General features: G+C 19.8%; 4 protein-coding genes across 4 annotated transcripts; 1 reads left to right on the top strand and 3 right to left on the bottom strand. All coding sequences in view use genetic code 6, as the record gives it.

Moving 5' to 3' along the window:
• Positions 1 to 3,501: 3,501 nt before the first annotated feature.
• On the bottom strand, positions 3,502 to 4,635 carry TTHERM_00600230 (MORN motif protein; the record flags this gene model as incomplete). The annotated part of the gene is made up of 1 exon (XM_001032494.3): positions 3,502 to 4,635. One exon carries the CDS (start codon positions 4,633 to 4,635, stop codon positions 3,502 to 3,504), a length of 1,134 nt encoding a protein of 377 aa, XP_001032494.3.
• Positions 4,636 to 5,226: 591 nt separating this feature from the next.
• TTHERM_00600220 (hypothetical protein) lies at positions 5,227 to 5,620 on the top strand (the record flags this gene model as incomplete). The annotated part of the gene is made up of 3 exons (XM_001032493.1): positions 5,227 to 5,252; positions 5,426 to 5,491; positions 5,533 to 5,620. 3 exons carry the CDS (start codon positions 5,227 to 5,229, stop codon positions 5,618 to 5,620), a joined length of 180 nt encoding a protein of 59 aa, XP_001032493.1.
• Positions 5,621 to 7,211: 1,591 nt separating this feature from the next.
• On the bottom strand, positions 7,212 to 8,576 carry TTHERM_00600210 (MORN motif protein; the record flags this gene model as incomplete). Its single annotated transcript, XM_001032492.2, has 1 exon — positions 7,212 to 8,576. The coding sequence occupies exon 1, from the start codon at positions 8,556 to 8,558 to the stop codon at positions 7,212 to 7,214; it is 1,347 nt and encodes a 448-aa protein (XP_001032492.1). The 5' UTR covers positions 8,559 to 8,576.
• A 919-nt stretch (positions 8,577 to 9,495) lies between these two features.
• Positions 9,496 to 12,414, bottom strand: TTHERM_00600200 (transmembrane protein, putative). Its single transcript, XM_001032491.2, has 8 exons — positions 12,205 to 12,414; positions 12,028 to 12,119; positions 11,855 to 11,943; positions 11,496 to 11,795; positions 11,241 to 11,420; positions 10,534 to 10,728; positions 10,237 to 10,397; positions 9,496 to 10,127 (listed from the first exon to the last, which is right to left on the bottom strand). The coding sequence occupies exons 1-8, from the start codon at positions 12,340 to 12,342 to the stop codon at positions 9,588 to 9,590; spliced, it is 1,695 nt and encodes a 564-aa protein (XP_001032491.2). The 5' UTR covers positions 12,343 to 12,414; the 3' UTR covers positions 9,496 to 9,587.
• Between the last annotated feature and the right edge of the window lie 2,433 nt (positions 12,415 to 14,847).

The following is a 14,847-nucleotide window of genomic DNA, read 5'->3' as shown; positions in this document are numbered from 1 at the left end:
ATTTATTAATCTATTACACAACATATTTAATCCTACAAAATGTTCTCTAAATAGCAAATAAAGAATTCGCTCAGTTATTTGTATATAATCTTTTAAATGATATTAGTGTTTAAAATTGTATAGAATATATTTTTATTTGCCTTTTTTTAATAGTTTTTTTACCTGAAATTTTATATTCAAATCTTAAAAAAGGAATAATTTTTTTGAATCATCATCATTTTTACAAAGAATAAAATAAACTTTAAATAATTTTTTTTTCTAGTAGATAAAAATATTTAAATTACATTCTTTCATTTCCTTTTACGCTTTAAATTTGAGTAAAATATTAACTTTTTTGACCTATATGTAAGCAAAAATAAAATTCAGATAAGCTTTATTTAAATCTTGTTTTAAAAATAATGTAATAATATAATGAAATTATTAAAATTTTGCGATAAAGAAATCTTGATAATAGAAAAAAATTAGTAATATTTTTTTATTAAATTAGCTAAAAATAATTCATCAATTTCAATTTATACAAACATATTTCTAATTTTTATATTACCCATACTTTATTTTGATGAAGTTTTTTAATAAAAAAGTTAAAACTAAGGAAAAAACTAATTAATAATTAAAAATATCTCAACAAATTTTTAAATAGAGTTTAATTTACAAAAAAATAAATTACATTATAGATTATTATTTATTTATTAATTAGATTCATAAATGCAAAATCTTGTATTTATTAAATATCAATAAAAATATATGGATAAATTAAAATAATATTATGATAAAACTCAAAATAACTTTTTTTCTTATATAATATAATATTTATAAATAAGTTCATTTGATAATAAATTAATTTAAAATATTGAAATCTTATTTTTTATTATTCAATATAAGTAGTGTTACTTTTACATAAACTAAATTATATCTTTTATAAACATTACAATTTTAATTAAAGCTAAACATTGCTTACATCTTAAATGGAAATTAATAAAATTATTATTATTAAATTATATGTAAAAATTTATTAAAATTAAAGTAATTTTTATTTCAATAATTAAGAATAATTAGCAATTAACCAAAAATTCATTGCTAATTTTAGTTTAATAAATTTCAATTTATAAAACTAAAATAAATTAATTCAAATAATTTAATTAAATACATCATTAAAACAAAAATAAGTATTTACTAAATGTATTTTAAATTAAAATAATTAATAAAATATTTGTATTAAAATAATGAAATAATTAATAAATAAAAAAATCATTTTTTAAGCTACATAGTTAACTTTTATAATTCAATTATTTTAAAATCAGTTTATGATTTTATAATACTAGATATTTTAATTAATTATATACATCCCTTTGAATTAATCTAATTTAATTTTAATTAATTGCTTTATATTTTAATTAAAAAAATAATCATTATTAAAATCAAAAAATAAAAACTCAATTTCAACTTTTTTAATTAAAAAAATCCATAATAAAAATGAAATCAGATTTTTAACATATTTTTTGATTTCAAAAATAAAATTACATCATAAAATATTTATTAGATAATATTATATTTTACTTTATTAAGAAAATAGTGTTGTTTTTCATGTATTACACCCATTTTGTAAAGCTTAAAATTTTAAAGTATTTCAAAAACTCTTTAAATTTTAGATAAAATTTTTTTTTTTAGTGTGCTAAAATTTGAGAAACTACGGTATATAAAATAATTAATATTTCCCTTGTATAAATAATACTTATAAAATAATTAACTTTATCTTATGTTTTATAAATTTTTTGTTATAGACATAATTGAATATATTTTAAGAAAAGTTAAAAAATTAAAAAAAATTTTAAGTAATTTATTTGATATTAGTATAATTAATTAATAAGTCATAAACTGATTACTTAAATTTATTATAATTTTTAATAAAAGGATAAATATTAAATTTTATTATGTAATTTATTTAAAAAAATTAATGAAAAAATGTTAATTTATTTCATTTTCATTGACATTTTTTTATTTTTATTTTATATTTTAAATTTAAATAGTTTTTATAATAATACAAAAAAATAGAAAATAATTAAACAAAATAATAAGAATTTTAATAAAATAAGAAATAAAACAAAATTAAGAGTAAAATTTGATTTAAATATTTGTTTTAATTACTAACACTGAATTTAAATAAAGTTATTTGATACACAAATTTTTTTAAAGTTAAAATATGTATTTTATTATTATATTTTTAAGTTCATTTCAAAGTAATTTGAAATATATTTACAATCTGATTACAAAATATTTGAAAGCAACAAACAATATTCTTTTATTTTAAAAAAATTATTTTATTTTTTCTAAAAATTAATCAATTATTGAAAGAAATTAAATTAAGGTACTAGATATTTATTAATCACAAAGTATTTCTAAATAGTTAAATAATTTTCTTTTGTTTTTTAAATTACAAGAAAATTTAATTACGAAAGCAATTGATATGTGTAATTGATTTTTATCTATTATTTATTATAATAATTATAATTTTATTTATTAAATTATTAAAAATTAAATTATAAAATTTGTATGCTAGAATAGCAAGTAAATCACCAAGCAAAAGTTCAAGGTTTTATGCTTTAAAATTATCTTTGAATAACTTCAAGATCTAAGTTAAGAATAAAAATCAATTTATTTTGATCATACAGGTTAAATGTAAATAATTTTTACATAAGGGGATTAAATCTTTAAGAGTTAAGCATAAAATATTTCAAGCATAATTTATTTTTTTAGGGTTGCTCAATTCAAAATTATAAAAAATGATATAATGATTTCTAATAATTTTTTTGGAGTGAAATGCGCTTTTGATATTAATTTTATCTATAAAAGAAATAATGTTTATGGCTTTATAGAAAAATAACTAAATGTTTACTGAAATGAAAATTTGAAATAGAGAGATAGATAGCTATTTTTTCAATATAAGTATTTTAAAATATTCAAAATTCAAATGATCTAATTATAGAAAGCTTTAAATAAATTAATCGTTTAATGACTGTTTTTCCGTTAGTTTTTAGTGCGTTTATTGAAACAAGTTTTAATTTCTGTTTTTTTATTTCTATAATTTGAGGTGAAAATTTAGTTTTTTTACCCAAAAGTGTACTTGAATGGAGTATTGATTAACGAATTAAATAATACCTTCATGGTACATTTTTCAGAAAAATGACATATTAATTAAGATAACTTAAAGGAATTGATAAGAATAGATTGATACATATTACAGATTGACGTATTTATAAGGGGTAAAACACATTATTTAATATATTAATTTTGAAATTAGTACATAATAGTAAGAAAGAAAATTTATATAGTGACGAAACTTTTTAATTTGTATTTTTGTCTTAAAATTTAAATCAATTTTGTTTTTATTTTCTAGGATATTAATTAGTGATTGATTGATTGATTGAATGAGTGAGTGAGTGAGTAATTGAAAATTTGGGAAAATTATTGTGTATTTTTCCTATTTGTTGTTATATTTTTGGATCAAAATCTTGCAGTGAGGTAAGAAGGAATAGGTTGGTTTTTAAAGACTTATACTTAGTCTCTGCAGAAATTTATTTAAATTAAATTCGTTATATTTTGATTTTCATTAGAAACGTTTTACAAATCCTATATAGGAGTTGAGTTTATTTTCACTATTTAGCCCATGCAGAATAGGACTTGAATTTATTATTTACCAACACTTAATGTGGAGAGACCATCTTAATAGCCATTAATCCAGTTTGATTCAAGAACATAGCCGTTTTTATAAATTAATTATCCTTTTCCGCTTCTACAATTGTTTATGAAGTTTCCAGTAAATACTTCTCCTTTTGTTTCTGTTTCTTTACCTTATCCTTCTTTAGCATCTAGAACCCATCCGCCGGTATATGAGCTACCGTCTGGATAGAACATAGAACCTTATCCGTTTCTAAATCTATTTTTCATTTCACCAATGTATTAATTACCATTTTTGTAGAATAGTATTGAGTTGCCTTCAGGTACTTTATTTTTATTCATTTAGCCATGATATTCTCCTTCATCTGTTTAAGTTATATAATACTTGAGTACTTAAATAGAGCTTTTCTTTTTTTATTTTTAGGCGTTTTGGTCATTGCAATCATTAGAAGGAAATAGGCATTATTTGATGTGATTGTAGTTCAAAGGTTTAAATCCATTGAAGTAAGAGCAGGTAGCTAATTAAGCAAGCAAGTCCTCTGCAGTGTAGAAAATATATATTGTCTTTGCAATTTATTTAAAGCATTAATCCTTTGCTTTTACTTCAGCTTTGTATTTTTCTTGACTGTTTGAAATAGAGGATTTGCTTTGCTTCTCTTAGATTAAGCGTATACGCACAGTTTTAATTTTTTGATTTATAATTTTTTGTGGTGCTTAAGGAGAAATAACTTGAATAGGAGCAGCTTGATATGAGCTAGTATCTTCTTCATTAACTCTATTTATTTCTAATGTGCTACCTCTATCTGCATTTATGTAGGATATATCTTTCATTTAGTTTTCAAAAATAGGAACAGCAGAGCAATCAGCATCAAAGACCTTATAATTTTGGTTAGATGGAGTCTTGACGTCCTCTATATTATAGTGAGGCCTAGATGAAAACATGTTGAAAAGTTTCTTCATTTATTTATCAATTAATTATATTATATTCTTATTGTTCTTTTACTTATTTTTGTTTTCTACTTGTTAAGTTTTTTTTAATTAATAATTTTAATATTTTTGCATAAACTCTAGATTGATTTTTAAAGGAAGCAATTACACACTGATTAAATATCTAAAAGATAGATAGATATTTAATAATATTTATTTAATATTTTTCTAAGTTAGTTTTGAGTGAGAGAAAGTATCTCAAATCATATTTTATCAAAAATTGAAAAGATTGTATTTATTTGCAGCAAATAGACATAAAAATACTTAGTTTACCATTAATTTAATTAAATTTACTAACCATTAGTTATTGTCTCTAATAAATAATAAATACATATGGTTGTAAGCTCATACTGCTTAACATATTATTGAAAGTTTTTCAAATTTATCACATATTTAAAAATAGCTTTTCCTTTTTTGATCAGAGAGAATTAAAAATATTTAAACAGTAAATAATTTGAAAGCGAAGCATTGATCTAATTGATTTAAATTTTTATAATACAGATAAAATAGAAAGCTTGTTTGTAATTTTAATTTTACTGCATAAATTCTTATTTGAGTTCAGTAATGTAGAAAAAACTCTCTAAAAATTAGTAATTATTTTCTTAAATTAGTAATATTAAAAGATAATTGCTATTTTGAAATAGAGATAGATTATTATTATGATAATAAATCAAAAGGAAAAATTGTAATTTATTGGAAAATAAACATATAATTTAAAATCTTACTAATTAATTATTTTTGCTTCCTTCACTTTCTTTAATAGCAATTTGAAGGATGGTTAATATTGTAATTAAATAGAGTAAATTAAACCAATGGTTTAAAGTGAGAAGTAACTAAATCAAATAAATTAATTAAAATTTAAATTTCTAGAGGAAATTTAAATTGGTTTATATCAATCAACATCAGCAAGGAAGGTAAGGAGAGAGAATTGATTGAAAATCTAATCCTTATTTAGTGATTCAAAAATTGTAAAATATTACAAATAAGCTATTAAATAACACAATTTACATGCATTATAAATATTACAAATTAGTAATTAATATTTGTAAATATTAACAAATAAATCCCCGCAAAGTTTGTCAATATTTGATCAAATAATATTTTTTATGATCTACTAATTCGAAGCATTTCAAATATGTTAAAAAATTTTGATTCAACTACTATTTCCTTTATTTGAATTTTAATTGGCAATCATTAACTTATATTCTGATGATTATATTCACATAAATCAATCAGTTCTTGAACTAATTCAACTTTTTTTCTTAAAATCAATAAATCTTTTTCATAATTATAATTATAAAATCACTATAATACATACAAGATAAATACTTTTACTATTTTTATACTGTTATTTTAATATTTATATTTAATTCTTGTCTACACTTTTAAATATATATATACAACCTTTCATAAAAATGATAAGTATCAATTATTAAGTCAAAACTAGTTATTCATTCTACAACGAAATTAAATGATTGAGATTGAATAGAGTAAGGATACTTTTTTTTTAATTTCATTAATAAATATTCAATTAGAAGCAAAAATAAAAATTTAAAGCAATAAAATATTTCATTAAGATATTGAATTTTTATGAAAATTTAATAAATTAATTTTTATTAGAAGTATTGTTCACATTTAGTTCAAGTATGATAGTAAAAGAAGAGTTTGTATTGATTTTTTATATAGTTTGACGAAAAATAAAGATTAATATCTGTACTAATTTTTTTTATTTGATTTCAAATCAAAAGAAAATAAATAAGTCGATAATAATATTGATAAAATAAAAGATTGGAAAATATAGATATTGCTTGCTTTGAAAAAAATAGTATTTGATCTTATTAATTAAATTTCCTTTCTAATAGGTCTTTTTTCCAAAAATTTAATTTATTGTAATCAAATCAATCTTTGAGAGCTAAAGTTATTAATTTACATAAAAATACAAGTAAAAATTTATGGTAACAAATGATTAAATACATTGATTACAATATAATATATAAAGATAAATTCTAAGTATTTCAAATTAAATTTCAGGTGTTTTTTGATTTATTTTTTATTAAATACGTTTGGAAGTCAATTTCACATTATTTGTTTGTTATAAATAAATACATTTTGTAACAAGATTTTTCAGGTAAATATTTAATATATTACATATAACCCAAAAATTTTTATACACTTGCAAGCTTGCTTGTTAAAACTTCTTGTTACAAACGAAAATATGATCAAAAATTTATAAAAATTTGCACAAAAATTTAGACAATAAATGAATAAATATATTTTAAAGAAACAGATTTCACATTTATTTATTATAATTATTTACAATAATATTTATTATATATAACATTTCAAAATTATAATTTATTAGTTATTTTGTTTATTTATTTGTTTATTTGTTTTTAGCTAGCCTACATTATTTCTTTCTATGACTCAGCTATTTATTTATTTATTTATATTCATTATTATTTAATAAGAAGAAAGGAAAATTGTTAGTTGCTTTAATAGTTTTAGTAATTTAAAGATCTTTTAAAATGCAAAATTCATTGATTGATTAATCATAGATTATTTTGCATTTTTTATATCTAATTAAGCTATCTGCTTTGCAAAACAAAATTATTCTTTTAGCTATAAGGGCTGGAACTTTGATTTTGAAGTTATAACTGAGATTTGTTGTCCAAGCTAATATTAAAAAGAGATTGCTATTCTTTTTATTACTTAGCAACTTAAAATGCTTAAGGATCTATATTTTGGTATTTTGGTTATTATGCTTGTTGTTTATTTTATTTAAAAGGCTTTAAATATTCATTTATTTCTATTTACTCTGGAAAAATTTATACATGAATTAATGTATAGTGAGTACTGTCTTTAGGAACTTTATCTATTGTAACACCATTAATTGATTTTATAACTCCTTTTTCAAACATTAATTTAAAATAATTAACTCCGACAGTGAGTAAAAACTCTCCTTCTTCATAACCATTAGACCATGTTCCTTCCATAGTTGAACCATCTTTATATGTAATTCTTCCTTTTCCTTATTTTTCTCCATATTTGAACTGTCCACGATATTCATTTTTAAAAGAATCCGTGAGTGTACCTTCACCACACATTTAGTCTTCTACCCAACTGCCATCATAAGTAGAGCCATCACTCATAATATAGTATCCTTTTTGGTGTCTTTTTCTCATTTGGAGCTAGCCTTAATAAATGCTTCCATCAGTATAGTAATAAATACCTAATCCATTTGGAATATTGTTATTAGACAACGTACCATGATACTCTCCATCATCCATTTTCTGGATGTAGTAGGCATCCTTTAAATTTTTATAAGAGTTATGCATTTAGCTCAAAGCTGTTTAAATGTGAGCCACCTAAACTAATCTGAATCCTTTCATAAATGAGATTTCGTTTATTTATTATTCAAGATGTTAATTGTTTTTAGTGCAGATTTTCTTTCTTGAAAGAATTTTTCCGAATTGATTCTTTGCTTGAATTTCATACCAAACATCTTAATTGACTGTGCTAGAATTAATATTTTAATTCCAAAAAAATGGAGTTGGTTCAACAAATTTTACAATTTTAATGTAATTTATATATTCAAATGGCACATATTTTTCTACAAGTTTAGGAAATGCTGCGACTTTTTAATTTTATTCTTATTTCTACTATTCTTCGTTCATAAGTTTCATACTTAAGTTATTATTTTATATTTAAGAAATATCATTTTCATTTGAAAAGCTGCCTGGAAATGCGGAGCTGCTTCCAAGGAAAGAACTTTGATATGGAATTTTTCTTTCACTCATTTCATACACTTGCATTTTCTTAACATTATCTTTTGAAGGAGTGGGAGAAATATCAAAATTTGAAGATTTAGATTAAAAGAAATTGATTGGTTTCTGCATTTAACTTAGTCTTTCGCTACAATATTGATTTCTCTTTCTATTTAATCTTTATAAATATAAATTAATTATAATTTTTGAAATCAAAGCTTACTTTTGTATTAATATAGTGGTTGATTTACCATCTAACTCTAATTTTATTGGTTATTAGAAAAGTGTCAAGCCGAAATTCGATTATAGTTTAAAATATTTATAAAGAAAAGCTGTTTTCAAATAAAAATATAGTTTTGAAAAAATGGAATTGCTTTTAATCATCTATTATAGAGCAATTTAGTAAAATTTTAAAAAGTATTTTTACTTTTTATTGTTTATTTAAGAACAAATTGTTTAAATTAGTATAATATAGTTATAACGATTGCTTATATAAATTATCCACTAATTCAATATAAGTTCAACTTAAATTTACTTTTTATTAAGTTTTAATTATTTTTTCAATAAAATTATTATAATTTTTTGCTCCTAAAAATGGATTTTCTTCAAAATAAAAACGTAAATTATGTCAAAAGCAAACAAAAGTATTCTTTGAATAAAAATAAAATAATCTTACATTTTAATTTAAATAAATTTTATTGATGACTAATATGGTACGTAAGTTGATATGCCTAATAAAAATAATAGATAAGGTTTTTTTTAATTTTTAATCCAAAAATGAGCTATCTTGATAGATATTTTTTAGTTGTAATTATAGATGTATGTATGATGAATATATTAATACTGTCTCAAAAATAAATGAATATAAACTGATCTAATGAATTTTGCTCATTTGCTTTTTAAAAATACAAGTATTTCTATTTAATTTAAAATTCAGACTATTTATCAATATTTTTTTGTTCTATAACCTTCAATTAATAAGTGATAAGTATTAATTTAGTTTACAGATATTTAATTCTTATTGGAAAAAATATTTCCCAATTACTCAAGAATATAAACAAATTAATAAATTATTGATTATTTTTTTAATAAAGTCAGTGGTATAAAAATATAAATTTACTAAAGGTTGCAAATAAATATTAAATCTTATCTTATTATTATTCACTTTTTTGTGTCTTTCTTTGAAAATTTTGGCTCATTTTCAATAAACTTACTATATGTTTTCCAAATAATATCAGATCTTCCTTTTGCTTTTTCTACAAAGGACTATTCATATTGATTCAAAGGATATTCGATGCTCCTCTATCTTTCACTTGATTTATTCTTATTGTTTCTCTTTTCTATGTTATTTATAAGTTCTTTGAAAGACTATATTAATTCTTTTACTTAATATTCACTCTAACTTAATAAGTCCTCAATTTCTTTTTTGGTTTAATCCATTACTGATTTCTTGTGCATAGTATTGTTGTTTAATCTTTTAGCCATTTTTATTAAACCTTTTAGGGGTCTAGCTAATTTAGCAGACACTCTGTAAGTGAAGACAGTAATCAAAGTGATTGTTATAAAGCCTGACATAATACAAATCATTATAGTTGTGTATTCCTATTTATAAGTAAGCGTAGATATCTTTTCTGTTATCTCGTACATTTATTGTTATTCTCCATAAATAAATACGCAATAATAATTCGGGGTATTTGTAACCTACAATTATTAATAAAGATATTAACTTATTTTCTCTTTATTTATTTATATTCATTCAAATTGTAAATTTAAATTAGTAATTGAGAGTATATTTATACAAATTATTTACATCAGCATCCAAATAGCTTAAATTACCATCTATATCAAAATAAGTATTAAAAGTAACAGCGTTTACTAAATAATTTGTCATCACACCATTTTTATTATTTCTTTAGACTATAACTTACTACTTTTGAACAACAAGCTATTGAAAGGTTTCAAAATCAATCCCTTTAAAAAATTTAATATAAACAAATATGTTGTTACATTTATCATTTAAATTATTTATAAGAAAGCAAAACCAATTAAATTATTTTTAAAATAATATCCTAATTACAATCTTTAATCTTAAAATAAAAATTTTTACCACTTTGCACTTACACATTCTAATTTTAAAAGTCTCTACTTGGGTTGTTTTTTGAATAATTCCAATAGTCCGGGGCTTAAATAATTTTTTTTATAGAAGGCGAATTATAAATAACAACAAATTCAACCGATGATTTATACTCATGAGAAAGGAATATTTCAGAAAAGATATTCAGATTAAATTCTACTTAAGCAACTTTTAATTATAAATAAATATTTAGAAAATTAATTTGAAAGATTTTTAAATAAACAAAAAAATAATAATATTTAATAAATGTGTATAGTAGTTAGCTCAGTTTTTATTCAAATACAATAAATTTCTATTTAAAATTAGGTCAATAATTTATTATATCATTATAATAGTCTCTCTTTATACTATTAAATTAAGTAATGATATATTTTTTAATAAGTATAAATTCATAAATTTAATTTTAAGTAAGTAAGTAAGTAAAATTTAAATTATGGTTATTTTTTTATTAATTTTTAAAGAATTAAAAATATTTAAAAAGTTTAATATAATTTATAGATATTTATTTTTTAACTACATATTTATCTTTAAACATTTAATTAAAGCAGAATTGTTTTTAGATTAAAAGATGACCTAGTTTTATCGTAAATTTAAAGTTAAATTTTTAATTTGAAATCAAAAAAAGGTTTAATGAAATAATCTTTAAATCTAAGGAAAATTTTAATTTTATATGTATTTACTATAATATTCATTAACTGAAGTCGATATGATTTTGGATACTGACATTAATATAGTGCAGTCAGGTGAGCAGCTTTTTTTGTCATCATTATAAGGCCCATAAATTAAAATTCTGTTCTGATTTAAATAGTCTGTTTGTAATGTTCTAATACCTTGATACTAAGAATATATCCCTGTTGCAACTAAGATAGTATTACAAATATAAATAAATAAGTAATGTAATTATTTTACTTTAAAATAAATTATTTATTTATTACTCAAGTCAATACTAGGATTCAACGTCTATTAAGGGAAAACTCTAATAAATGAATTATCTGGTATTTGATTATTAACATATATAACACTTACTCTAAAGATTTAGGATTAAAGCAAGTCAGTCATCAAAAATGGAACTATTCTTTACAAGTTTAAAATAGCATACATGTTTGGTAGTATAGTTCCTTTACTAACTAGTGGAGAAAAGAAAGAAGAAGTACTGAAATCAGTCGATTAAGGACTAACAGTCCATTGAAAATCAGCTGGATTTTAAATTACAGGGAAGAAAGTTTAATATTCAGCTTTTTTATAAAAAAATAAAATATATAAATTAATGATTTATCATAAAATTTGTTTTTACTTTCTTAAACCATATTTACAGCCTCCATAACCTCGCTTGCTAGTAATCCTAAATTAAAAATTTAGCTTTGCAATAGTTGTGTCATTTAGCTATTTTATAGAATTTAATAAAGACTTAATTTATGATTAATAAATGATGAATCAAAAAGTGGCAAATATTAAAAATTAACTTACTTTGTTATGTTAACCATTTCAAAATTGACTTTTTATACAATGTAATTACTAGAATCCGTCAATATTTCATTTGTAATTTTCTTTGTTTGAAACTAAAATTGTAAAATTTAATATATTCATCATATAAATGAGTAGAATTAAACAATTAATTATGCAAAATGAATAAATCTGAATTACATAAATGAGAATGATGATCCCAACTTCTACAATTATTGTTAACAGCAAAAATTTCAATATCAATTAGCACATTAAAGGTTTCCCTTTGAAAACAGACAATATTGAATCATGATCTACTTTTTTTTTAACACTTACCATAATTTATTATTTATTAGCAATAAGCTTACTTTTAACTGTATTTAATATCTAATTTACAAAATTATGTTGTCTTTATTGATAATAATACTTTTAAATTTCCAAATAATTATTTGACCATCTAAATACTATTTATCATCTCCAAAAAAATGTTATTAATTAATTAAAGGTTTTTTATTTAATTTAGCACATGTTTAACAGTAAAGTAAAAATATTTCTAACCTTATATTATGTTGATTCCAATATTTGAATTTAAAGTTTTTATATTATCAAATTTTACTAAACGTTTATTTAAATAGTTAAACTAAATAATTATGATGGTTTATTTAATTCTATTATCATTTTGTTTAGAATATTTTTTCTAATTAAAATTTTTTTTAATTATCTAATGTAATAAGTAAGTAATCTAAAATACTTTCATATGCTTTATATTGAAATTAAAAATAATTCAAGTCTGATATATTTAAGAAGTTTATTATAAAATTGCTTTTATTAAATTTTTAGAAAAATATCTCAAAAATTTTTAGCTTCAATAAAAGATTTAACTATGAAATGATCTATTTTATTAAAAGATTATATTAATTTAACAATTTTTAATTCTTTTTACTCTGAAAAATTCAAAATAATATTATTTAATGATATTAAATTTAAAAAATTAAATAAACTCATTAAAAAAAATCAGTAAAATAAATAAATAAGGCAAAATAATAAAATTTTATACAAAAGAATTAAACTTAAATATTTTCTAAAATAACTATAACATCTAAAATGAATACTATTAAAAATCAATAAAAAATATTTAATCAAAAACAAAAAGAAACAAGGATCACAAGAAGTATTGACCCCAGCATACAAAAAAACAAAATCAGATAAAGACTCGAATGACTGGATGGAAAAGGAATACTAAGACTGATTATTGATTACTTAAGAAGTTGAGTGCCTACAATAATCAGATAGTTTCATGAAGATAATCATAACAGACCTTTTAAGATTAGAGATTATCCTCATATCTTAATTAAAAATGGGCAGAGAAGAGTGGAGAAGAGTGAGCTATGATGACAACAAGACGATGCACATTAAGACATCTAGATAAATTGAACAATTTTTGTATACTAGACATATATGGATGGATGGAAATGAACTAAAAAATATTTTAAAGAAGGAAAAGAAAACATGAAAAATAAATACATTTAATTTAGAGGAAGAAGAACAAGAAATAGGACCCAATGAATATGCAAGAAAAATTCTAGAACTAATACTAAGTGATTATAATGATTAAATTTTTATAAAATGAATTTTAAAGTGAATTTATATTCTTTATATTTGTAAAAACATACATAATACAATAACTATAAAATCAAAATGCATAATTTTAGAATTTCTTATAAACTAAAAAATTTAAAACCTATCAAACTAAATTAATTTTATAATTTAATATTGCTGAATCCAAAATAAATAAATTCTTTTAAAAGAATCCTTAGAATATAAATTTAAAGCCTAGCAAAATAAAATAGACTATAAAATGTAATATAGCTTAAACCAAAACAAATAAAATCTTTAAAAGTGATGTTTAAAATAAATAATTTAAAATAATAAAAAATTTACACCACAAAAAAGCTTTTTTAAAGTAAACTGAAACATAAAAATATAAAATTTTTTGAATGTTGAATGAAAATCTATCTAAATTTAAGGACTATCAAAATAGAAATAGTTCAAAAATGTAATATTGTTAAAAAAAAGAATTAATAATTATTAATAATATTTTAAGTTAAATTAAATATTCAATTAAAAATTATATTTTACATAAAAATAATAAATTTTATTTTCCCAAAAATTTTTAAAAAAAATTTACAAAATCCAAATACTAAAAATATAAATTGCAACAAATTTTATTTTAATTATAATATTAAAATAGTTTGCCAATTTAATTAGAATATGATGAAATAAAATTTTTGATCTATTCATAATAAAAGATAATTATTTTTAGGTAAGAATTATTTATAATAAAGATTAAAATTAAAATATTGAAGAATTGTGAAATAAAAAGATATTTATTTTACTTTCTAATTTAAAAAAAATGATTAATTGTGTTTATTTTCAAATTAATGAGGAATCCTAAATCTCACTTTATAAGTGTTTTTTTTGTGTTTTAATATTTAAATTCTTTTTTATTGAAAAAGTAAGTTAAAAAGAAACAAAATTCATGAAAAAACAAAAAAAAAATTATTCGTAATTTTATTTATCAAAATTTGATTCAAAGTTTTTTCAGAGCATAAATGTAGCTAGTATTTGCATTAGTAAATTCAAATTTCAATATAAAAATTAATATTTAAACTATGATTAGTTAGTTAATAAATAGATCTAGAATATTTATTAGATATTATAATTAATTTTATAGTATAAATGTTACACTGAATAATAAATAATATAAAAATTTATTTACTATTTTTTAATTAATTAATTATGTTTTTAAAAATATTTTATAAGTTTGGTTGGTATTTTAAGTTT

Source organism: Tetrahymena thermophila (genome assembly GCF_000189635.1).
Source record: "Tetrahymena thermophila SB210 genomic scaffold scf_8254563, whole genome shotgun sequence".
In the NCBI taxonomy this organism is placed as follows: domain Eukaryota; phylum Ciliophora; class Oligohymenophorea; order Hymenostomatida; family Tetrahymenidae; genus Tetrahymena; species Tetrahymena thermophila.
Note: the sequence above shows the minus strand (reverse complement) of the source record. Positions and strands in the feature narration are given on the sequence as shown.